Source organism: Halichoeres trimaculatus, unplaced genomic scaffold, assembly GCF_033239565.1.
Source record: "Halichoeres trimaculatus isolate MK-OKI-2021-1 unplaced genomic scaffold, fHalTri1.1 fHalTri1_scaffold_20, whole genome shotgun sequence".
Lineage (NCBI taxonomy): Eukaryota > Metazoa > Chordata > Actinopteri > Labriformes > Labridae > Halichoeres > Halichoeres trimaculatus.
The window spans coordinates 5,616,668-5,642,701 of NW_027437198.1; the positions used below are offsets into that span (position 1 = coordinate 5,616,668).

The 26,034-nt window shown below is 38.0% G+C and overlaps 2 protein-coding genes and 1 long non-coding RNA gene across 3 annotated transcripts in view; all 3 read right to left on the minus strand.

The window, feature by feature from the left end:
* Positions 1-26,034, minus strand: part of ern1 (endoplasmic reticulum to nucleus signaling 1) — an 85,170-nt gene that overhangs the window by 18,275 nt on the left and 40,861 nt on the right. The window lies entirely within an intron of this gene.
* Positions 135-24,075, minus strand: LOC141810122 (sterile alpha motif domain-containing protein 9-like). The gene is given in 4 exon segments (XM_074697472.1): positions 135-4,803; positions 4,806-5,894; positions 7,313-7,370; positions 23,913-24,075. Coding segments are annotated over 3 exon segments (4,602 nt in total). The 5' UTR covers positions 23,913-24,075; the 3' UTR covers positions 135-1,348.
* LOC141810061 (uncharacterized) lies at positions 19,849-21,859 on the minus strand. Its single transcript, XR_012600044.1, has 3 exons — positions 21,839-21,859; positions 20,459-20,518; positions 19,849-20,351 (listed from the first exon to the last, which is right to left on the minus strand). It is a non-coding gene; the product is annotated as an uncharacterized LOC141810061 (long non-coding RNA).

Consider the following 26,034-nt stretch of genomic DNA (forward strand, 5'->3'; position numbering starts at 1 on the left):
GTCTGTTTCTGCAAAAATGATCAGTTTCTCTGGAAGATTGATGCAAGTTTGTTAAAAGAATAAAAAAATATATAAAAATAAAACCCAAACAAAACTGAGAAAGAAAGTTTGTTTTACTGTTTTCAAATGGGCTATAAACTTTTCAGACATAGTTGTTGGCAGGCACAAAACACAACTTTATGTAGGTATGAAATACAGATCTCGTACAATGATGTGAACATTATGAAAAAATGACAAAGCAAATAAAACAAACTGTCAAAGCTGCAAAAGTGTATCGTCACACAGTGGTATTATCTTTACCAGTAGTTTGTATTTTTAAGGCATTTCTGGTCAATGTTGAGTGAGTATTCAGAGACTCAGTGATTCTTTGCAGCATATTAAAATACACACACTTAGCTCTACCTGAATACGGCACTGCTGTTCTGTACACATTTATAAAAAAACAATGATACAAAGTCCAAGAGCATGATTCCATTTTGATAAGTATTTACATTAAATGTCTCTTGATTACATCATATCCTGAAAAGACAGCACAGAAAACATGAGTCATCAACATCAACTTGAAACAGAAGCATTCAAGATGACTTAAATGTTGGAACTTTGCTTTATCCTACATTTTAAAGCTGACACTGGTACTTTTACTTCTGAAAGTTCATTTCAAGTTGTAACTTGCATATCTGAGGAGATCTGAGGCACAAAAAGGCAGATGCTGGATTCCCTTTACTAGCCTTTGGTTTCAAAAACAAAGATCAAATGTGCCCCAGGTTGTTCAACCTGAAGCTCAGTTCAGGTGTTTTGAAATGCATTTTAATGCCATCTGTGAACACTTAAATCAAAATGAAGTCTTCACTGTTTTGTAGAAAAACTAAACACACAAAAGAACAAAACAAACAACAACAAAAAAGAAACAATGAACAGAATGATTTGAAGTTCCCATATAAGTAGCGTTTGAATGAAGAGCACCAAATACAGTTTACATTGCTTCACTCAGGTAATCCAGGTTTGATAATATCAAAGTCCATTTGCCAAACAACCACCAAATGTTTTTTTTTAATACTTGAATTAACACTGAAACTTGGAAAAAATCTGGGTCTGAATGTCTGTATCTGAGTATTGACACATTCATTATCATACCACATGCCTCACCACAATTTTCATCTTTCACTGTTGCCTCAATAAGAATTTCATAAACCTTAATAAATCCATCTCATCTCTAAACAAGGCTTGTGTGTTTGTATTTTATCATGTTGGAATCAGTTCCTGCCTTTGATAACAAGACTGGTTCTAGTTCTCTTTTCAGCAAATCAAAGAGCAGACTGATGAGACATGACCATTGTTCAAGGGCAAACTATTTCTTCACAATGATGTTGCATGCAACAGGGCCTCTGAAGGTAAAGCCCAGGTAGAACGTGATGTTCTCGTTACTGTGAGGCACTGAAGGTACATGTAGAGGTGGGATGCTGAACTTCTTTTTCCCAGGGACATCAAGGTACACGACCCCATCTTCAGTCCATCCGGACACACGTTTCAGCATCGTGGCAATCTCAGGGTTTTTCCATGCCTCACCTCGAAACCACTTCATGCGTTTCTCAGACACTGAGAAAACCTTTGTGACTCTTTCTAACTTTTTCTTGTGGACAAACTTATCCAGTCCATTCCCACTGCCAAGGAAAAAATGTGTGTAAAGCCTTCTTTTCCTCTGAGGAATGTCCTTTCTCTTGGTCCTGTAGTCTTTTTCCAGGTGTTCTACAGCAGACTGTACAATTTCGTATTTGTTTTCTTTCTCCTGGTCCATGTCATGATCCTCAGGCCAGAACAGCAAGGTGAGTAGGAACAGGGCACTTGGTAAACATTTTCTTTTGTCAGATGGAAACTGACGACAGAGTGCCTGTAAGGTTTTCATTGGGGCTACTGTTTGGGTCTCTGGTGACAGACAGTTCAGGGAAATGTTGGTCATGATGTAATTGACGATATCCCTTTGAGTAAATTTGGCCTGCAATGGATTGGTGGGATACAGAGAAAGAATGCTCTGTAACAGACGTACTGCATCTTTCTGGTCTGTAAGCTTGGAAAGGATTGACGTCACATTACCCCCACCAAAGTGATAGATGATCATGCGTTTTTGGAATGGGGTAAGATTGTCTGGGATAGTTTGCCCCTGGAGTGCACTGGAATAAACTTCACTGAAGTACTTTCCATACTCCGAGGATTTTTTTGACAACCATTTCAATGGCTGGCTAATTTTCTGTTCAGGACTTTCAGGAGTCTCCTCTTCATCTGCATCAATGTCTGTCTGAAAGTAGCTGAGGTCTTCTGAAATCCACTCCAAGGCATCTTGCATTGTTTTGTGAAGCTTTTTCAAGCGCTCATGAAATGGTTCCCAAGCATCTTTAACTTCCTCTGGGATGTAATCTGTCAGCAGGTACTTCCTAAACTCTGTGTGGCCATTTGCCCTGTCTGCAAACACATCCAATGAGGAGATCAGTTTGAGAAGACTACATCCAACTTCAACTTCAGCAAAAAACCCAGAACTGTTCACATTTTCCATATCTGCTTCAGCTGCTTTCTCGCACTCCTGGAAACATTCAAGAGCTTTGAGTGCAGTTTCCAAAGCATCCGCTGTATTTTGGGCCGTCTTTGATACATTGCTATTGTCAATTGCCTTGCATTTTGCTTGGAACCATTTCCTGTACACCTGCCCTTTCGTGTCCAGTATGTACGAGTTGTTTGGCTGTTGTTTAGCTGCTGTCTCGGCCCAGTCCTTTGCCTCTTCAAACTTCTCGTAAGTGTAATGAAGACGAGCCAGTTGTTGTGCAAAAAATGGATCTCTATGGAAACGCTCATGAGCCTCCTTGAGCAACTCAATTGCTTTGTCTGGGCTTTCCTTGTCACACACATGCTCAATCAGAGGAGAGAAAAAGCTGTCACACACATCCCCTTTGCTGATTCTTGATCGCCTTATGAAAAGTGCTCTCAGGAACAACAAGTATTCTTCTCTTCCAAATCTGTGTTCAAAAAGCACTTCCTCACTGAGCAACTTCATTGCCAAACTGCTTTGGGTCTGGTCCCCTAAAAGCTGCTGAAGAATATTTTTTGCAACAAGAGGGTGGATGATTCTGATGGATTCAATGTGTGTCTTTTCATCTCGCAGGTGCAAGAAGACCAGTTTAGCCTGAGGACTGAGTGATTTCTCAAACTCATGTTGGGCAAACCTTTCCAAGCGAATGGTCAGAGCAAGCAAGGCTTCGCAATGAGACTGGGAGATGAAAGAGTTTTGAACATAAGTGTTCAACAATGCTACGTAGAGAATGAGGCGAGTGACTACTGACCGTCGGTCGATGCCTTCTAGCAAATGTTCCACAAACTGCTTAACATAATCCACATTGAATCCCTCACTCATCAGAACAAAAGTCAGGATAAATTCGGGTTCATACTGTTCTTCTAGGGCCTCACGTTTACCAGAAAACCTTCTCCTCTCTTGGGCAGACAGCTTGTGAGTGACTGACACATTCTGTAGTGGAGATTCCTTGCATTTTTTCTCTGGATCATAGGAACGCCTACAACTCAACAACATGAAGCAAGCAGTGCTACACTGGATTTTTTTGGTGTTAACAGCCACCTCTAGCTCATTTCTGAGATCATCCAGATATTCTTTGTCTGAGTCTTCAATGAGGAGCAGCACAGGAAGACACTTCTCAGGGTCTTTTTCCTCATACTCCCTTAGTTCCACTGCATGTTGTGCAACAACAGAGGCTGGGTATGAAGGCTTTACAACAGCACACCTCACATCTTTCCTGTTGTTCCACAGAACTTGTCTCGCCACGGTGCTTCCACCACTTCCTGGATGATGGAAGATGTTTATACTGTTGACTGGGGTTTCATCTGCATTGCCTTTCAAGGCGTCACGGAGAAGTTTGGAAACTTCATCATAGGCATCTCTTTCGATTACCTCCCCCACATACTTGTGTTCAGCAAGCCAGAAGTTCAACCAGGTCACTTTTCCACCACGGTAGAACTGTTTTTCGATGTTTTCTTTCTCCTCATTGATGAAGTCTTTATTTGTTTCATCACAATGATCGACTGTCAGAATTTCCAGTGAATACATCTGTTCTTCTGCATTTGTTTCAAGAAGACATGTCCCTTTCACGAAGACTGGCAGCTGTTTGCTGGTGCATGCCTTGAAGGGTTGTACCTGCTGCAGAGTTGCATCGATGTGACTCATTTTCATCCTGATAACACTAGAATTGTTCACAGCTTCTGTTCCACATGACCCCTCTGCAAAGCTCTGAAACTTTTGGAAGTTCTCCTGGGATTCACAGACACAGATGATGTCTTCATGTCCTTCCATGTCTGTGAAAAACTCATTGAAGGTGTGTAAGAGTGGTTTTTCAACTGGGGATGTGAGAAGAAAGATGACCTGGAAGGTTCCTTTTGGCAAGATTTGTTTGCAGATTAAAGAGACGCACTCTCGCAGAAGAGTCATTTTTGTCTTGATCCAAGTCGTTTCATCACATGATGTTTCATTTCCCTTAAAGTCAGTTCGGCCATTACAGAAGATCCAGCTGGTTTGCTCAAACAGATGTTGGTGGTTTAAAAATTCTTTGATGCTCATGTCACCAGATGTCCTAAAACTCTGCAGAGAATGCATGTTTGAGGCATGATGCTGAAGGTATTCACTGCAAAGACCTGAAATCTTTGAGTCTGGGTCGAAGTCAAAAACACAGAATATGTTCAGGTTAAGCAGCCACTCGATGTTGCACAGGTCACCGGGCTGGAATTTGTTTGTGACTAGTATGAACCAATAGTCATCAGCATTGTTAGTTTCCTTCCAAGGTCTTGGCATATTTCCCGAGCACTAAGGAACATTGTTTTCTCGGCTCTTTCTCTTTGTGCATCCCGATCTTTGACTCTCTGGTAGAAGTCACTCAGGTCTTCTTCATTCACTGGTTCAGTTTTTGAACCCACTCTTCGTAAAATTGCTTTTTTTTCAAATTCTACTTTTTTGGCAGACTCTTTGAAGTTTGGCAGACGAACTGCATACACCTTACCCTTGACAATATTTATTGAGGGCACGATGTCAACCTCTACCACATACTTCTTTTCTGTACTTTCTTTATCCATTACTTCAATGAACCTCGGAGGTCGCACACACTGGCGCACATGCTCCTTGTTGGAGGAGATGCATCTTTCAATGTAGTCCAACGCATCTACAAACATGTCTTTCTCTGTAACAGGGATACCAATAATCTCGCCGTGCACATACCTTGCATTCCCTTGGCTGTCCATCACACCAAAGTGAATTGTACCATTTGATCTGATGTTCATACAGCCAACTGCAAACTTAAGGACCTCTCTTGCAAACTTAGCTCGGAGTCTTGTGCGGTCCAATGAAGCAGCCAAAGCCAATGACTTGAATTCATGACAGGGAGATATTAGATTAAAAGCACCTGATTCTGGAGGCAGAACTCTGTGCTTTACATAAATGAAATCAATAGCTTCTTTATCAAAAGGTCTTGGTCTACAGTTTTCCTTTGATGTTAATTGTTTGCCACCATCTCTTCCATGAGTTGGTCCCGATGGGCTTCCTTCTACTGTTGGGACACATTCAACTGATTGCTGTTCCAACTCAGGTTTTTTGGTTGTTTTTTTCTTCTCTTGGCATTTTTGCCTCGAGTTGATGAGCTCATCTCTCTTGTGAATGATCAGATGAGCAGGTCCTGACTTCATGCAAATCTTTGTCTTCAAAAAGTCCTCATTCAGTGTTAATAGGATTTGTCCATTTACTTCTTCCTCGTAAAGTTTTTCTACGTACTGCTCCTTCACTCCAATTGATCTCAGCCACGTGCTGACTTGAGATTCAGTCCAAACCTCCGGTGACTGCTCAAGTTCGCCAGCTGTGATTGGGAGAAAAAAGAAAAAGTTCAATAAAGTTTAATTATGAAAAAGCATAAGAGAACAAATTTTGTTGTCTTTTACAGTGAAGATATAGTTGGGTTTGGCAAGTTTGAAAAATACTTTTTTTGTGGAAATGTCCAATGTCTAGATTAAAACCAGCAGCATATTATTTTTTAGCATGAAGTTTTTTGTCTTAAGGGGGCAGCAGCAAACACCTGTCAATGTGCACATCTCACAGACAAAAATTAAGCTTCTCAGGTGTAGTTGTTTTAGCCTGTTAGTTACGCACAGCTGCTTTATAAGTTAAGCTGTGTTATGGCTGTGTGTGTTTCTGTGTGTTCCCTTTATCTGCTGCTCATTTTCCCAGTGAAGCTGATGAAAATCAACGAGGCTCACCTGGTCTCAGCCTATAAAAGCTCACTGCGGTTTGCAGCAGGACAGAGGCTTTTAAGTTGGGGATTGCTGCCTTTTCTGAGGGATTTTGTTGTGCACTTTATTTCCTTGTTTTGTATCAATAAATCCCTCTTTGTAATTGTTAAAGGTGTTTTATTAATGAATCATTTAAGGATTGTTGTCAATCCTTTTAGTCAGGCATAACAGCTGCTTTTTTTGTGTGTGTGTAAGGCATCTCATTGCAAAAATTACATAGAACTGTAATTTGAGTCGTATGTGTGGTCTGAGAACCAGTTTGACAAAACTCACATTTATTAATTGCTTAACTTCACAACATTTCGAGGCACCAAACATTAATTGTATTCTGGTGTATTTTTATTAAACAACATATTGTGTAATTTTTAACAAAGGAAAGTTTACATGTTCAGCTGAGCAGAACTCTTGTTTTGCATAATTACGATGACAAGCTAACCTGCTGTAACCACGATGTTAGAGCAGAGTATATTCATCAAATTTATAACTGTCCTGAATTACACTCAGGTGGTGGATGAGAGTAGCGTGAGTTTATGTGAAAAATACACAAATTGAATGTGACGCCAGGGTTTATAAAATATTTGTTTTTTTAGCGTAACTGTTGGAATCATGACCCTTGCCTATAGCACAAAAACAAGATTCACTCATTGAAAAACGGCACACATCTCTCCTTCAGAAGTTCTGGTAGGGTCTTTTCTTTTCAGGGACTGATTTTGTCAGATTGCATCCACCACATTGGAAGAGGACAGAGATCTTCCTTAACACATGGAAACACTATGAGAACAATTCTATTTCTAGGAAACACTCGTCGATTTCAGTTTTAGTTCCTCAAAGGTTGCACCAAATCTAATGCCCTCTTCTTTAAGAGCGACAACGGAAACATTCAGCCAGTAACATTAATCAACTGTCCAATTTCAAATCCATCTCTCTTGTTTCCTGTCTGCCTCTATCTCAACAATACAGTTAATGCAAAAATTGTCACCCAACTCACCCATGATTTTTCTTTTCTTTCTGTCAAACATTAACTTTGGTGTTGTCTTGAATTTCATCTGCAAAAGAAAGTGAACAGTTACATTAAGTCCATAATTATCTTTTGAATTAAAAAAGGGATCTTCATTAACACATGGTAACACTATGAGAACAATTCTATTTCCAGGAAATACCCTTCAATTTGTTTTAATTTCATGCAGCTTGCACCAACGGCCTTGAAGCTACATTCTACAGGTGGCCAGGGGTTAACTTTTCAGAAACAAAAGCGAAAACAGAAATGTTTAGAAAGTAAGGTGCAGTTGGGTATGAACATTATTGCATATTTTAAACACGCCATAATCTTGTCAAGCTACATCAGCGTTGTAAATGGAATGATGGTTAACCTGATTTGGTACCAGTATGAACAAAACAGCAACCGCAGGTTACATCAGGTCATGGAGCAGTAAAACTGAAACTTAGGATGTATTGTTTCATTAACTGGTTCCAGCCCTTGCATGAAGGGCGTGGGACATACTTTTCAGGTACTGTGCTCAAGTGTTATGTATGAATGTAATATCCCCTTTTTGAGGATGACAGTAGAAACACTCAGACAATAAGATTAATCAGCTGTAATGTGTTTGATAGTACTAACCAATTTCAAAATCCTCACATCTCTCTTGTTTCCTGTCTGCCTCTATCTCAACAATAAAGTTGATGCAAAAATTGTCACCCAACTCACCCATGATTTTTCTTTTCGTCACCTTAGTGATCCTGGTGTTGTTTTTGATCTCATCTGCAAAGAAAGTTTAAAACAGTTACATTCAGTCCAAAATTATCTTTTGAATTAAAAAAAGTTTGTGTCATCGGACATCTTTTGTTGCTCAGTCAGTCCTTCAAACCTCTGACCCACCATTGTGAGTTTTTCTCTCAGGTTGGATGGCCCGCTTTGGTGACCAAGAGGCTCACACATTGGTTTCCTTTTATCTATAAGGCAGTTCTTGGTCTGCTGCCTCACTATCTAAGTGTTTTTATCATGCCGAACAGCACTCTCTGCGTTCTCAGGACCTCTTTACGCTCTCCGTCCCAAACGCTCAGACTGAAATTGGGAAAAGGGCCTTTGGGTACTCTGCACCTTCATCTTGAAATCAGCTGCAAAATGACTTGAAGTTCAAGGAGCTGGTGTCTTTGAATGTTTTTAAATCTAAAATGAAGGACATGGAGGCTGGTTCTATGAGATGCCAGTGTTTTAGCTCGGTTGTTTGAACAGGTGTTTCCCAGAACATGGTTTTAATCCATTATCATATGTTTTTACTGAAAGTACTTTGTCTCTTTCTGTGACTCTTGTCTGTAACTTAGTGTTTTTGCTGCTGCCTGTCTTGGCCAGGTCTTCCTTGAAAAAGAGGTTTTTAATCTCAATGGGACCATCCTGGTTAAATAAAAATAAATAAAAATGATTCCTTTTCTAGTTTGTGCTGGTGTGGCAAAATGTATTTCCTAGTTTATGGATTCTTTGTAATGTCTTTCAGTGAAATGATCAGTAAGATTGTCAGTTTTTCATTGAGTTTCTATGAATTAAGGAAAGAAACTTATAAAATGTGCACACTCAGGTTAAAAATGTAACATTCACCTAACAAGTCTTTTGGGGGGGGGGGGTGTAAAGTTAAAGTTTTTGTTACCCATCATTCCTTAAAAGCGTAACCCTTTGATCAGGAGGAGCTGGGATGGAAACAATTCCTCACTTTTTCACTTGAGTAATCTAAGTCCTCTCACAATTCATGACCGCAAGTGGACACATTCTACCCCCGCAAAATCATGCAGTACCATCAATAGGCTACTTCAATTTTCTGCGTTTTCCTTTAATATGACAAATAATCACTCTTACCCGGATCAAATGCAGAGGAAAATAGACTTCGTATGTTCTCTTGATTCTTTTCTCCCAGTCGATCTCACGATGCTATTAAGTAAATCTGGACCCAACTCCACGTCTCTTCCTTAAAATTCAATTCAGTGCTAAAACTAGGAAGTATCAAACACTTTATGGGAACGGAGCATGGCTTGACCGTACAGCTGGGGCCGCTGCGCATGCTCCACAATAAGTTTCGTTTTAGGGCAAATGGAAAGAGCGGCAGATTCAGCACCAGGTTTCAGGTGTTGTGCCAAGGTAGCTAGGATTCCTACTCCCTCTGCAGAGACACACCTGCGCTGGGTGATGACTGCGGCAAATACAACAAATTGTAGTCTAGGCTCACAAACACCGACGACAGACGCGTATGGACTTATAGCATTAATATGGAGTATGTGAGGAATAAAACACTTTAGTGTAGGACACAGACTGGGCATAATATAAGGGGGTATGAATCCTGGCAGGCCGAGCCTGCTAGGAAACCTACTCCTCAGCTTACTTTTGAAAGAAAAGAGAAAAGATTTCAATGTCCTCCAGAGTTATTAGGCATGATGTGGAGTATCTGAGGAAAAAAACACTTGGGTGTAGGACACAGACTGAGCTAATATGAGGGGGGTAGAAATCATTGCAGGCCGAGCCAAGATTCACATGAGAAATCATTAAATCCATATTTTATTTGCATCCGTAGAAGTTAGTAAGTGTAAGCGCGCTCCAAAGTTGCTTTTGTGGTGCAGGTGCGCTTCTGTGGTAGCGCTGGCGAGCCCTAAATCCATATTATGCGACAATTCCATACATCTGTTTCCGTGATTTGTGAGCGTAGACGCGTTCCAATTTGTTGTTGTATCCTCCACAGTCATCACACAGCGCAGGCGCGCCTCCGCTGAGGGGGTAGGAATCCTGGCGGAGGTAGCTACCTTGGCACAACACCTGCTCTAAGTAGTGATAATATAATAATAACTAGTCCATTAGGCGTCAATTTTTGTAGGCGTAATTCTAAGACCCTTAATGTTTGCGACAGTAGAACTTAATGTATGTTTAAGGTTGGTTTTTTTCCGCCCGTGTGTAACGTTTATGTTTTACTGTGCTTTTTCAAGGCAACTGTAACCCTAACCCCTAATAGTCTCACCCCTTGATTTCCTATCAAAATTCGGGTCCCAGACACAGTGCTATAGAACACTAAAATTTGAAACAGCACACTTTGTGTGTGTGGAATTAAGGCTGAGAAAATTTACCAAGCTGTAGTTCTTGGCGTGGGAAAACCTTGAGTAAAAGGCAAAAAATCACAGCTATCTACATTCTATTCAAATAAACCACCAACAGCACATACATCAAAATAAATGAACATAATTGTGAGAGCAAGAGGGCAAAGGCTAAAACGGCACTTAAGCTACAGGTAGCCAGGGATTAACTTTTCAGACACAAAAGTAAAAAAAAGACATGTTTAGAAAAAGTAAGGTGCAGTTGGGTATGAACATTATTGCATATTTAAAACACGCCATTGTCTTGTCAAGCTACACCCAGCATTGCATGAAGGGCGTGGGACATACTTTTCAGGTACTGTGCTCAAGTGTAATGTCAACATTAAAACATAACTGAGAAACTCATTTGAATCCTAATCTGCTTTTCTTTCAACCAATTTCCAAAATTGCATTTAATAAAAGGTGAAAGAATGATGAGCATATTTAAAGGTGAACTTAATTTAGATGAAATGCAAAACGGTTAAAAAAAAAAAAAAAAGCAATGACCACTATTTAGTATTTTTTCTTAAGAAAATCATCTTCAAATGCAGTAATCATTCAACAAGCAAAAGTTTGAGGATAACAAAAAATAGAATTTAATGTGCAAGTTATTAACTTCACTTTATCGCCCTTGAGAAGGTTTTAAAACATGGACTTCCTGCAGCGTTACCAAATTCTAAACTCTTACATTTTCATATCACTTAGGAATAAAAAACCATCTGTATTCAGGTGTCACAGTAAACGCCCTTTGGAACAGTTAGCTCTTTCCAAGTCAGCAGAATAAACTTGATTGACAAAAGAGAAGCAGTCTAGCAGCATTAACTGGAATCAAGCAAATTTAGCATAGTCATTTTTAAGATCTGTACCCATGCAGCACAGTCATATTCATTTTTTTAAAAAAGGCACATTGGCCGTATGAAACCATTTAACATTGATCAAAATTCTGAATCAGTCTATACAAAAATATACATACAGCATGTGCACAGTGAAGAAGCTCACTGAGAAATACAACATTTCACAATAAAAGTTCCCAAGGAGATTCAGACACGTTTCCCACAATAGAGATCAAATATTTTAGAGACAAACATTTTTTGGACATGCTGTTTAAAAAAAAAACAAAAAAAAACAAAAACATAAGGGTCCTGCTACAAGATAACATCATACAACATCCTGTTGATTATCAGCCGTCCTCAGAGGCAGACCTGTGGACGGCTCTGCTGGGGAACAAATCTCAGGTGAGCAGAAGGCACTTAAACTGAGGATGCAGCAGCGTCACCTGCAGGTGGTCCCAGGCACTGCAGGCCTGGTCCACACCAGCTCATGGTGCAGCAACTGAGCCCCACATGGACACAAAGCAAATGACTTGAATTCATGGCAGGGAGATATTAGGTTAAAAGCACCTTATTCTGGCTGCAGTACTCTGTGCTTCATATAAATGAAATCAATAGCTTCTTTATCAAAAGGTCTTGGTCTACAGACTGTCTACAGACTGTTGGGACACTTTGAACTGGTTGCTGTTCCAACTCAGGTTTTTTGGAAGGCTCTTTCTTCTCTTGGGATTTTTGCTTGGAGTTGATGAGCTCATCTCTTTTTTGAATAATTAAACAGGCAGGCCCTGATTTCATGCAAATCTTTGTCTTCAAAAAGTCCTCATTCAATCCTAGCAGGTTTTATCCATCTACACTCAAAAAAATAATTGTACCAAAAACCCTGACTTTAAGTAATTTAATCACATGTAAAATTTTCCATGTATTTTAATTACATTAGTTCAAAGTTAAATAATGTATTTAAAGTAATTCTTCAGAACTAAGTTGGGAGAAATTGAATAAATTAAGTAACTTAGTCACGTTAAATTGAATTGAAGTAATCCAAACTTTCACATAAAGCTTAAGTGCTTTTTTAATTATCAAATGTAAACTTCAGTTGATCTTTTACATAACCTTTATGTAATTACCAAATGTAAACTTCAGTTGATCTTTCACTTAACTTTGATTTGTTTATTTATATTTACATTAACCTATTAAATTTGATTTTAAACTATTTATTAAAATACATAACTGTATTTTTATCTCTTAATAATCACAAACAAGATTGCTTTACCATATCAGAAACTTTATTGCCCTATCAAGTCAAACATGGGCAACACTGACTTTAAAACTTTAAATATAATGGGTTTTGGCAATCAAAAAGAGCCGTTGCTAAGACCACATACTTTAAGTTTTTAAGTAGGGATGTACAACATCAGTATTGGCAGACATGAGCTCAAAAAGTATATGGATATGCAGATATATGAACATGCAGCAGATATGAACATTGTGAAAGAGTAGGTGAAACGAACAGACCCACATCAGCTGAATTCTTTTTCTTTGTTCATCCTCATTCCTTGAATTTTTATGTTGCTTAAGTACCTACTTAAATTTTAGATTTGCATCACATATCAGTACCATTTAAAAGTAGTGCACTTTCCTTAACTTAACAAGGCACAGGATTTTAAGAATAGAATGATTATTTTTTTAACTTCAATATAAAAGCAAAAACTATGAAATCTGGTCTGTAACCTGCATTTCTTCATAAATACCATGACTAAGTGCGAGGCACACGTTACCACATGTGCATGCAACTGACATTGTCTCACACTCTATGAGACCTTACAAAATAGCCAAGTCATCCCCAAACTTAAACCAGGGTGACCTTTGCACATAAAATACATTATACATCTATCATTGATGAACAAGTTTTAGAAATATATAAATTACCACTACAAATGAATACATTTCTATGTTAGGTTTGAAAACTTTTGTAAACAGTAGTGCTGACAATGAAAAAATCTTAAACCTACAGGATCACAAATTGAACATGAGAGAACTGAAAGTTTACAATACCCATAACATTAAACAAGGCAAAACAGAGAATGAGACAGAGCAGTTTACTCTGCTAGATACGATGCTTAACTAACAGAAAAGATTACTGGTCATGAATTTCACGGTAAACGAGTATGTTTTAAACCACCCTGACTGATGTCATGTCCAACTGGCTTGAGTCTATTCAGTCTTGACCCAGTTTATCGAAGCATCTTAAACTTCAGTCCTTGGAACTTTGGGAACAGTTCAACGATCAAGCTTCCATTTTTCTAAGAATGTGAATGTCTGTTTTAGTGTAGACACCCACAGTTGAATGAGTAAGTGATGTAGAACAGCATGGCTTCCATTTTCCATCTCAAATTAACAGGGTAACGGGCATCAATGTCCAACTGGCGCAAGAGTCTGTCCAACCATTTACCTGCTCACTGAAGCATTTTAATTTTCAGTCCTTGGACCTTTGGGGACAGTTTATTACTGTCAAGATTCATCAGTACCTTCTGGAAGAATTCAAATGTGTGTCTGAGTTGTTGAGGATAGCTCAGGTTCAGTGAGTAGATGAGGCCAAACAACATGGTCCATCCAAAGGCAACGCTTTTTAGGTTTCTCAGCAGTCCCACTCCCTCTATCACCACTTGAACGTCTTCTGGCTCATCCTCCTCATCACTCTCCTTCCGGATCACAAAGAGTCCCATGGTGGTCTGTGCCATCTCTCTTTCAGCATCCTCAAAATTCACATTCTATAAATTGAAAGACACAAGATATGAACTGGTGTTTAAAAAAAATCCAAAAGGAGTCTTAAAGCTAAATACCAAATGTGAACACTTACCAAATACTCTTTGATAAGAGAACTGCTGTCCTCATTCAAGTAGACAGAAAGGCTCCTAATGACTGCATCCCTCTTGAGATGAATGTCCTCACTCTAAAGAAAAAAGGTTTTATATATTAATAGTACAAGATTGTAGTCCAGGACACCAAAACTGTTGCCAAACTGTTGGTAGAAAGAAGAAGACGAAGAAGAAGACGAAGAAGAAGACGAAGAAGAAGACAAAGAAAAAGACTAAGAAGAAGACGAAGAAGACTAAGAAGAAGACCAAGAAGAAGACAAAGAAGACCAAGAAGAAGAAGAAGAAGAAGAAGAAGAAGAAGAAGAAGAAGTGGATCTTAGTAGAATCTCTAAAAAAAAATCATATAAAGATTTACTGTGACTCATTGAAGCAAATATAAATGAAAAAAAATAAAAATAAATAAATGAATAAATTTTCAAGTTTAGAAACAAATCTTCAAATTGGTTTTGTGTAAAAACATTTACAATATTTTAACTACGTAGCGTGATACACTTGCCTTAGCTGTGGGAGCCATGAGGAGACGAATCTTTCTCCCAGCTGCACCGCCTTTGTTGCTGAAGACCCTCATTAGGTTTGGTGTGAATTTGTCGAGCTGTGCCAAGAATTTTGCTTGAAGCGGCACAGTTGTTATTCGCATGAATTCTGCGTTGATCTGAAAGAATAACAAAAGGACATTAAGTTATTTACATGGGAAATGTAGACAACTGATGAGAATAACTTACATCACTGTAATAGACACACACTGGACACCAAGAGGAAACTTGGCATTTTCCTATTATCCAGACTAAACTGCAACCAAAAATAATATCACAAAAAAGACACATTTTTCAGTAAATTGTTATAATATATGTTGTAGATAATTAAAGATAAGTTGCATTTGTGAATAGCAAGTCAAATGTGTTACTCATTTGCTACAATTTTTGTGTATTCAAAATTAAAATGTATCGGTGAACCCTCTTCTTTTTTATCATTCGGTAAGCAAACATTCAGTAATATAAAAATTTTACATAAGATAAATCTGGGTACAACTGTAAATTATAGATTAAGGAAAAAACTTCTGTTGATGACATAACCTTTCCTCAGAGTATAAAGTAAATTCATAGGACTGTTCCATGATTTAAAAAACCTTTTGTAAAAATCAACAAATACTTACTTCGTTCATTGCAAACAGGGCAGGCCATCTATTCAGGAACTCAGATACCACAGGCGCTCCCTGGACTATCTCCTGCCGTCTGTAAGAGAAGGTCTTCTGCATTTTCTCTCTGACCACTGCATCATTGTTTTTCTTTTTGACCTCAGTCAGAAGAGCTATCCTTTCATCCTCAAGACTTTCTTGTGTTTCACCACTTGGGAAGGATGGGAGAAAGTTAACCTCAGCTTTTCGTGGTTTTTTGATGTTAGCAGCTGCTTTCTCTTGACCTTTGCGCTTGTTCTTTAAGGAGTTGACACTGACTTCAGGATGTCCAATCCTGTGTAGTTTGGTTCGAAAATTTGCAACCTTGGTCTTCAGATACTGTTTCCATCCCTCATGGCCGGCGCGAGTCCCTCTTTCTTTAAGGCATGGATGGTAATGAACTAACATCTCAGCAGCCTCTTCAATTTGGGAATCACTGGGGTATGCTGTGTATTTGAAGATCTCTTCAGCCATGCCTTCAAGGATGTCCATTCGTAGCTTTGGTGAAGGTACAAGAAGAGTTCCAGTTGCTTTGCATTCTGCATTTGCTCTCTGAAGTTGTATTTCAGCACAATATGAAAAGCGAGGAACAATGAAGACTGGAGGCCAAGAACATGTTCTTGATTCTGGTGCTGGATCTAAAATAATAGTGTCTGCACTGCTCATTGAATGCTCAGAAGAACCACCATCTTGATAAAATAATGGAGAGCTGAGAGGGTCTGCAGAAGTTGATCCTGAAGCCACAGAGCTACGAGGGGAAGTGGGAGAAGTTAATGGTGTGCTTGCACTAAAGGGTGGTGTCCCGGGAGTGCTGGGGCTAGTTTCCTCACAGGAGAAATATATGACCTTTAAAGTGTCCCTGTCTTTTATTTCACTGGTTGATGTAACATTGACATATTCATTGTCAAAGTCTGTGTCCTTGTATTGGAGTCTGAATGGCTGGGTAAGTCCAAAGGCAGTTTTTATCTCAAGGACAAGCTGGTCTACAGATGAGGGTATCCCAGACATCAGAGTGAGTTTTCTGGCGTCATCTCCACCACAAACAATTCTCAGGTAAGCAGGGCCAGACATCTGTAAAAAATATCACAGACAAATTAATTTTTACTGTAAATATTTACATTTTATTATTTTTTTTAAATCACTGACAAATTAATTTTTACTGTAAATATTTACATTTTATTTTATTTTAAATCACTGAAAAATTAATGTCTACCGTAAATAAATATTTATATTTTAATATTTGTTAAAAAAAATCACTGAAAAATTATTTTACAGTAAATATGTATATATTTTTTTAAAAATCACGGACAAATTTATTCTTGCTGTAATATTTATATATTTCTTTTTTTAAAAATCCCTAACAAAATAATTTAGTATAAATATTTATATTTCTTTTTTTTTTTTTTAAACCACTGACATAATTTTCTTCTGTAAATAAACAATTTAAATTCTCTTTAAAAAAATCAGATAAATTCATTTTTTACTGTAAATAAATATGTATTTACATTTTAATATCTTTTTTAAAAATCACCTACAAATTAATTTCTACTGTTAATAAATATTTATATAATAATATTTTTGTGGAAAAAATCACAAATTATTTTACTGTAAATATTTATATTTTAATATTTTTTTTAATCAAGACAAATTAATTTCTACCGTAAATAATTTAATTAAAAAAAAAATCACTGACATGTTTTATAATGTAAAGAAATATTTATATTTTAATAATTAAAAAAAAAAATCAGACAAATTAATTTCTACTGTAAAAAAAAAAAAAATATATATATATATATATATATATATATATATATATATATACACATACATATATGTTTTAATTCTTTTAGAAAAAATCACAGACTTAATTTTACCATAAACATATGTATATATATATATATATATATATTTATATATTTTTTTTAATCACTGACAAATTAATATCTACTGCAAATAAATATTTATATTTTAACATTTTTTTTAAAAAATCACTGACAAATTAATTTTTTGCTGTAAATAAATATTTGAATTTGCTTCTGGGTTACCTGGCTCATAAGCTACTAATAACCTATGGTATCAGTCCTAAAAAGAAACTAAAAACATCAGTTGATCCCTTGCATGGACCATCTTCCTTGCCCATTTTTTTTAAATACAACAAAATATCAGTTGATCATTAGTAGTAACAGTCTTAAAGCTCACACAGCACCATGTCATTTTCTACCGTGGTTTGTGAATCAATTATCATAACCCCTCTTCAATAAACGCACACAAAAAAAATTTGATATGATTTTTTTCACATTAGCTTCTCACAACGTAGAGAAATAAAATCAGGTATTAAACTTACCTTAGACAATGATATTTCTTTTCAATGTAACCAAACGTCTCACACCTACAGTGTAGTCACAGAGTGGATAGGCATCAGCTAGGTCCTCCACATCAACCAGGGCAACCTCTCTATCAGGAGATATGGTCAGCTCATAAGCTCTGAAGTGCTCATGATACCACGCACACAATATTCTTACAACAAAGCTTAGGCTGTTTTCAACAATGCACATCTGAAGAATTTCTGCAAACTCAGGGAGACCACCTGTTGCACCATAAGGTATCAGCATGCCAACTCTGTATGTGATTCCTTTCAAAGTAACATTTTTGGCTAGATGCACCTCACTTATGTTCGGGTATTTTTGCTTGAGGTTTGCAACTACTTCCTTGCTCAGCACATCTACAGGAAGGGTTGCAACAGTGCCAACTTCAAGTATGGATTTAACCTTGGAAGCACTGTTATGGTAAGCAATCATTTGCTGGTGCTTTATAGCCAGTGTGAGTGGTACATTTTTGAAGCAATTTGTATGGCGGGCAACCTGCTTAAAGAAGCTATGCTTCGCCTCAAATCTCATATTCCACTGTCCAACTAAAGGCCCAAAACATTCGATCATCCGAGGGTAATGCTCTAGATAGTGATGTTTTGGCAGCAGTCGTGCAGGAAAAAGCTCCAAAAATCTGTCTCTGTGTTCAGTGATTTTGCACTCAAGGTAGGCAATGGTCTCTTTATTATGAGCAGGGGCAACACTGAGTTCAACTATGTCTTTTAAATCAAGTAACACAAGCCACGCAGGCTCTGCCTCAGGTATTAAGTCCCCGATAATTAATGGGAGCAACCTCAATAAATTCCAATTTTCGTGAGCATTACCTCTCACAGTTCTTGCAGCTGAAAAAGTGCGCGGAATAATGTGGGGTTTGTTAGTCTTGTCCCCCCACTTATATGGAAAGCTCAAGATTAATTTGTTTAGAGTGTCAAGGGACAGATACTTTTTGGAAATGAAGATGTTAATGCAGAGGGCAAGTTCAACTGGTACTATTCCTTCGAATAAATCATGAACAATATCAGGAGGGTATCCCTGAGTTACATGGAAATAAGACAAGTTTTTAGTGAACACACAATCCCTCTTCACTCCACAAATACTTGTTGAGCGCTCCTTTGCAGATCTAATGTGTGACTCATGTATGTCTTTTGTTCTTAGAGTAAAGTGTCCTGACTGAACAGCCCTAGCATGAATGTCTGATTTCTCACCTGTACAAAACCTGCAGAAATAGGTGCCAGAGAAGCTTTCGATAAAGCCTGCTATCCCGTGGGCCCCCAAGTTATCAGCAATGACTGACTGGATGGTGCCTTTTACAAACTGTCCAACACCTGAAATAAAAACACCGTTTTTTTCCAGTATAACCAGGTCTTGTATAAGAGGCTCTAAAATCTGTTCATACCCATACACTTTCACATCAGTGCTCTTGCACAATACAGCCAAATAAATCGAAGAAAGAGTTGAGTGAGATCCAGGGGGTAAATTATTCAATATCCAGTACACACCACAAAGTTTATGGATTTTTCTGGATGTGCCCAATGGGTTGCATACTTCAAAATCATCAACATACAATGATATTGATAATTTCAACTCCTCCCCAGTGAAAAAAACATTTTCCCTAAAGAAAACACCATCTCTTACAGATTCATACTGCACTTTACCTGATGTGTTTTTCTGTGACTTGTGCTGATTAATACCACTTTCTAAAATGTCTGTGTTATTCAACAGATGCTGCAGAGATTTCAAAATGGGAACATACTGAAATGTCTTATTTGTTGTAGAATCAAGGATGTACTCAACAGGGTTCACTACACCAAAATTTTCTTTGTAGTACTGCTTTCTTTTGTAGACTGTGGCCAGGGGGCCATCTTTTGCAAAAGCTTTGGCCAAAGGGTTAGACTTGCAAGCTACTTCAGCAAGCTCTTTGACAATGGACTCATCTATCTGCACATTGTGTTTTTTCAAAATTTCTGACAAGTTGTTAAAAGTGACAGGAACTGAAGGAGAACTTAACAAAAACTGTAGTTCATGCAGTACTTCATCAATAGCTGTGGCCGGAACAAACAAAATATGCTCCAACTTCAGTATAACTGATGCAATGTTATGCTCAACAAGCTTTTGTGAATCTTCTGCATTACAATTACTATCTGCATCGAAATCACTGTTGGATTCTGTGTCTGCAGCACATGAAACTACATCGACAACTGAGCAGTCTGATTCTTGGGTTCCATTTACAGCCACAACCTCAACTTTGAAATCATTCAAAGTATGGGGATTGTGTTTACGGTTTTTATGAGTATGAAATGTACTATAGATATTTGTTTTAAACACACAACCTTTGAACATACATGTCACTGTTTCATATCTTCGTAAATGCTCATTAACATGACTGAAGTAATCCTGTTCATTTGAAACCTCACAACATGCACATAGATGACAGGAAAATGTGGTTAACTCAGATTGTTTTGATGATGTCTGGGTTTGGTGGGTACGGTATATATGATTTAAGAGACTGTTCCATAATCTAAAAGTGCAAGGACAGTTAGTGTATGGGCAGTGATGTCTAGACCTATTTCCTTGATGGCTATGTTTAAGTTTACAATGTTTAAGCAGTTCGTATCTACTTACAACTGACTTTCCACACACCTTACATTCCCACACGCCCATTCACATATTCAACCTGTGAGAGAAGAGAGGAGAACACAAGATCAGGCTGTAGGTGTCAATCTGACAAACACCTCTTAACAAAGTAATTTAAGATCTTACAGTAGTATCGGGAATACTCACCTTGATAGAGAGGTGCCAGTAAACCGAGACCTACTTGGCTGATATGAATAAGAAAGTTGCCTGGAAAAAAAAAAACAAAAAAAAATAAAAAGGTTAATTTGGCTATGAGATATCCAGCCAGCTTCCTAGTGACAGGACATTCCTGTGTGTTCATGCACATATACATTATTTTGATAACTAGTTTAGATTCAACCCATATTGGTATAACAGGGTTTATTATTGTGTCACTTGCATAATACAGGTTTATTCAGATTCCTTTTGCTCAATGGCGCCTCCATCAGGCAGGATACATATATATTCCAAGAGCAACGGTAGAGTTTCACCATTCTGTGGGAAACATGCCGTGGTGTGTTTCAGTACAGAGCACTGTGGACAACACTTATGTTTTATTGTTCATATTTACACTTAATGATCACAGAAATACAGTATTATGTGTGTGTAGACTTGTATGTGATAAATGAGTGTTGAGGATAAAAGCTAACATGTCAATATATATTGTACACGAACGAGTTAGCCAACTAGCTTCTACCTCCTGTAGTGTGGCGCCTGGATGTTTTAAGTACGAGTCCGAGCTAACCAGAACTTATTCCGTTCCTGTTCAGGTAATAAACTGAGCAGATACAGGCAGAAAAGCCTTCCACTCATCCTTTAAAAAAAAACACAACGCAGAGTCGAGGGGTTATTGAACCATCCAGCTGCCGTGAGGAGCAACTGATAAAGGTCTGCATGTCACAAGTATCTCACGCGAGGGAAATAAGATAACAGAAAGATCACAGCCATGTTACATCACTACCCAAATAACCCTCCCTTAAAGCAGAACTGGAGAGCTTAAGTGAACACAAAAATCTCACTTGCTGTTACTCCGCTAATATTAATTCAATAGATTATCCGTAAAATGAAACCGGGTAGTCATCAGGCAGTCGTCACAAGCCCATGAAATTGTGCACGGCCACTGTCACACGGGGTAGCCGAGTATGAAGCGCGGTTGTATTTACTGGGTCGCCGCGCTTTTCACATGGCTGTGGCTTTACTTTAGAAGGCGACGCGGCTAGCTATGGGTAGCTACATGGCAGGCTCTAGGCTCCCGACTTTAACAGATATGTCCCGCCGAAGGAAGCAGACACATTTTGGGACCATCGTGACGACGAGGCGCGGGTGGGAGTGGGGCTGCTAGCCTGTGTGAAGTTACGCTGGTTGTAAAAACGTCATCGGGACGTGCAGCTACATGCTAATCCTCACTCACTCCGTATTCGAAGGCTAACTTTCAAAACAGTACTCTCTGTCTTTCTGAAAATATAGAGCTAAACACAGCTTCATTTAAAGTAACAAATCCGCAATCCTTTCACCAAAACATAATGTCTGAAATACGACTTTACTTACTGTTCTCAAGTTTTTCCCAACGGTTTGATTTCTCCTCCACACAAGGCGGGTGTGCAGTACTTCAACGGTTGGCGACGTCGTGACGTTACCTGCGCACTGCACATGCGCACAGCTTTCTGACAGTGAACATTAGAGCCAAATTGATTTCATCACATACAGTTTACTCAAATTGTTTTAATTGAGTTTATTAGAACCTTATTTACTTTTCATCTAATTATTATCATCAAATAACATTTGGTTCAATTTAATTTAGGTACACTTTATTAAAAAATAAAGCTTAATTGTTACTAGGGCCAAGAATCAGTTTTTTGAGTGTAGTTTTTCCTCGTAAAGTTTATCTATGTACTGCTCCTTCATTCCAATTGATCTCAGCCACGTGCTGACTTGAGATTCAGTCCAAACCTCCGGTGACTGGTCAAGTTCGCCAGCTGTGATTGGAAGCAAAAAGAAAAAGTTCAATAAAGTTTAATTGTGAAAAAGCATAAGAGAACAAATTTTAAGGTATAGTTTGTAAAACACTTTTTTGTGGACATATCCATTCTCTAGATCAAAACCAACCATGTGTTTGCATCAAGATAGAGCCCTCCTGATAAAGATCTCAATCTTGAAAGCAGCATGTTTATTTTTATTGTGAAGTTTTTTTGTCTTAAAAGGACAGCAGCAAACACTTGTCAGTGTGCACACCCCAGTGGCAAAAATCAAGCTTCTCAGGTGTAAATGTTTTTGCTTTTTTTGAACCGAGTTCCACGCAGGTTGCACCAAATGTAATGTAATGTCTTCCTTTTTAAAGATGACAACAGAAACATTCAGCCAGTAAGATTAGTCGGCTGCAAAGCATTTGATAATAAAACTGTCCAATTTCAAATCCCTCTCCCCTGTTTCCTGTCTGCCTCTATCTCAACTATAAAGTTAATGCAAAAATTGTCACCCAACTCACCCATGATTTTTCTTTTCTTCTGTCAAATCATTAACTTTGGTGGTGTCTTGAATTTCATCTGTAAAAAAAGTGCAGAGTTACATTAAGTCCATAATTAACTTTTGAATTAAAAAAGGGAGTTTGTGTCATTGGGCATTAAATAGTTCCTATTTTGTTTATCAGTCAGTCCTTGAATCCTCTTTTGGTTTGTGCTGGTGTGGCAAAATGTATTTCCTAATTTGGTATTTCTGTGTAATGTTTTTCAGTAAAAGGATCGTTTTGATTATCAGCTATTTGAGGATGGCTAAAGGTTTATGTCAGAGTCATTTTTTCAGATCTGCAGGCCACCCATCTTCATGCTTTGGGCTAAAGAAGCATACAGTAAAAATGATGTAGTCTGAGCCTTTACCGCAGGTGTTTTCTGTCTGGTAGCACTCGCGTACATGAACGCAACACATTTACTCAACGTGATGAGGTTTTTTTTTTTTTTTTTTTAACAGCATGCACTGTGCAATCCTTTTTCAGAACAGGAAAATAAATTGAGTAAGGGCGCCATCTAGTGAACACATTTGACAAAATGTAAAAATGTAATACTCACCTAACAAGTCTTGTCTGAATTTTTAAGTTAAAAAACTCTTAACATGTTGTTGCATACAGTTACTCAGTGAAGCTTCAAGGCAGTTACACAAGCTTAAACTTCTTGGATGCACAGTTGTGCCACACCCTTAGCAGTCCTGTCAGGTTGAAGTTCAGGATAAGGAGACTGCAGCAACTTCAGAGGGTATTTCTGAGTGAGCGACACTGAACGATGATATAATAATGGCTATTACTCTTTCATGTTACTAGCGAAATGTTCACTTGTTTCAATCATTTTTTCTTCTTAAAAACTTTTTAATTTTGTCAGAACTGACCTGCGATTACTCTTTAGTCCAGTTTTGACGTGTTCAAACCTGTAAAATATAGATCCACGGTCCTTCTCTTTCTGTCTTTTTGGCCGATTCTTCGTTAAGTTTTTCTTATAAGTACAATCCTTATGTACAACAAACCATTTATTTGCCTTAAATGACTTCTAGAATTGGGACATTGCCAAACTGAAGGGGGTAAAGGTTTTTGATATTCCCTTTGATCAGGAATAAGGAGCTGGGATGGAAACAATACCTCATTTTACTTGTGTCAACTCCGCGTCTCCTCCTTCAAATTCAGTGCTTGGAAAAAACTTGGAGTATCATACAGTTTGTGGGAACCGGGCAGCCCAAACATACAGCTGGAGCCGCTGGGCATGCTTCTTCTTCTTCTTCTGCATTTCCGGCAGGCTGTGCACTGTTTGGTGCAATGCTGCCCTCCCCAGTCTATAAGAAAACAATATTTCACATCTTGCGGGGGCGCAGGAATCTAATAACTGTGCCCCCTACAGCTTGAAAGCTTGGAACAACAGTGAAGATAGCTCTAAAGGAGAAGGAAGAAAGCCCCAGGTCAGAAAACAAACTGTTTCCTCCTTTCCACACTCACACAATCCAAAAGGGTGCTTTCTACCTTTGGACAGCTGGCTAGGCCACAATGCCCTAGCCTAGTTAAACCTACTTCATCCTTTCTTCCAAATTTTAGTGTTAATCTTTTCCCTTTTACTGATGGTTACACAGAGAAAAAATGCCTCCCCCTTTCTTTCATCATTCTATTCCCTCTGCCACTGACACTCTAGTTTTCCCTTCCAGACACTATAACATTCACTCTTTCCCACAGGAACATTCAACTCAGTGCCTTGCTTTAAGAGAGATTTCATTCCCTTCAATCTCCAAGTAGCCTGGTACCCACATATATTTAATCTGACACCCCAGATTTTCAGCCTAAAGTAATTAGCAGAGGATCTCCTGAACCGAATCAGGCCGAGATGTGTGTGTGTGTAAATGCATCCACATAGCACGCATCTGTGGCTTTGTGTACACATTTGTGGATATGTTACAAATTTGCAAATCTGTTAACACATTTAAGGAGATGTGCATGCATTTGTGGATTGACTCAAACATTTGTGGATCAGTTCACATATCTGTGGATGCATTTACACACACAATTTTTTTTTTGCTACAATAATAGCTCCATAGAGGACGAAGTGACTCCTTTACAAATTAACTAGTATGTGCAAGCTTTGCAGAGGACTCTCTATTCTGGAAAAAAAAATACAGCAAGGCAGCACGTTGAGATGCGTCTACAGCAGTAAAACAAAAAAAAAATACACAAAGTTCCGTCTTACCTTCTACTATGGCAAGCATACTGGCACGAAAGAAGTCTTGTGCTACTGTCATCGAGTGCTATAGGCTGTATGTCTTTATTTTGTTGCTTGTTTTGTATTGAAATGTTATAAATGTATTTTTTTGTAGTTCAATAACAATGAAACCAAAAATAAAATAATCATCAAAATGCCTTTTTGAGTAATATCTGAACAGGCTTTTTATAATTCCAGATCAGTAGTCCAATTTGACGGCTAACACTCACTGTAACTGCCTCTCATCAGTATTCTGAATGTAAGGTTATGTTTTTTTAATTCTTTAAAAGTTGCATTGAAGCAGACTGTGATTGTTCTCCAACACAACTAATAGCAGTCGTGAATAATAAAAAGGAATTTACACTGAAATGTAAAATAAAGAACTGTAAGGTGGCTTTGGCTGCAATAAGAAGCACTTTCACAACTTTGTAACTTGATAACATTTCTATTACTTTAAACTGTTCAAAGCATTTCTCTCTTAAAGGGCATGTCCACCTGAGTCAAATATCAGATACATTTTTATGTGTTATGGGTCAACAGACCCAAAACACAAAATAAAGGTAAGACATTTAAATGTTGAGAAATCTGAAAGCCTGAAAAGCTTTCTAACTCTGCTTTTTCCAAGCACAACAGTTCATCCCAACCAAGTCTGTTTCTGCAAAAATGATCAGTTTCTCTGGAAGATTGATGCAAGTTTGTTAAAAGAATTCAAAAAAATAAAAAAATAAAACCCAAACAAAACTGAGAAAGAAAGTTTGTTTTACTGTCTTCAAATGGGCTATAAACTTTTCAGATAGTTCATAGTTGTTGGCAGGCACAAAATACAACTTTATGTAGGTATGAAATACAGATCTCGTACAATGATGTGAACATTATGAAAAAATGACAAAGCAAATAAAACAAACTGTCAAAGCTGCAAAAGTGTATCGTCACACAGTGGTATTATCTTTACCAGTAGTTTGTATTTTTAAGGCATTTCTGGTCAATGTTGAGTGAGTATTCAGAGACTCAGTGATTCTT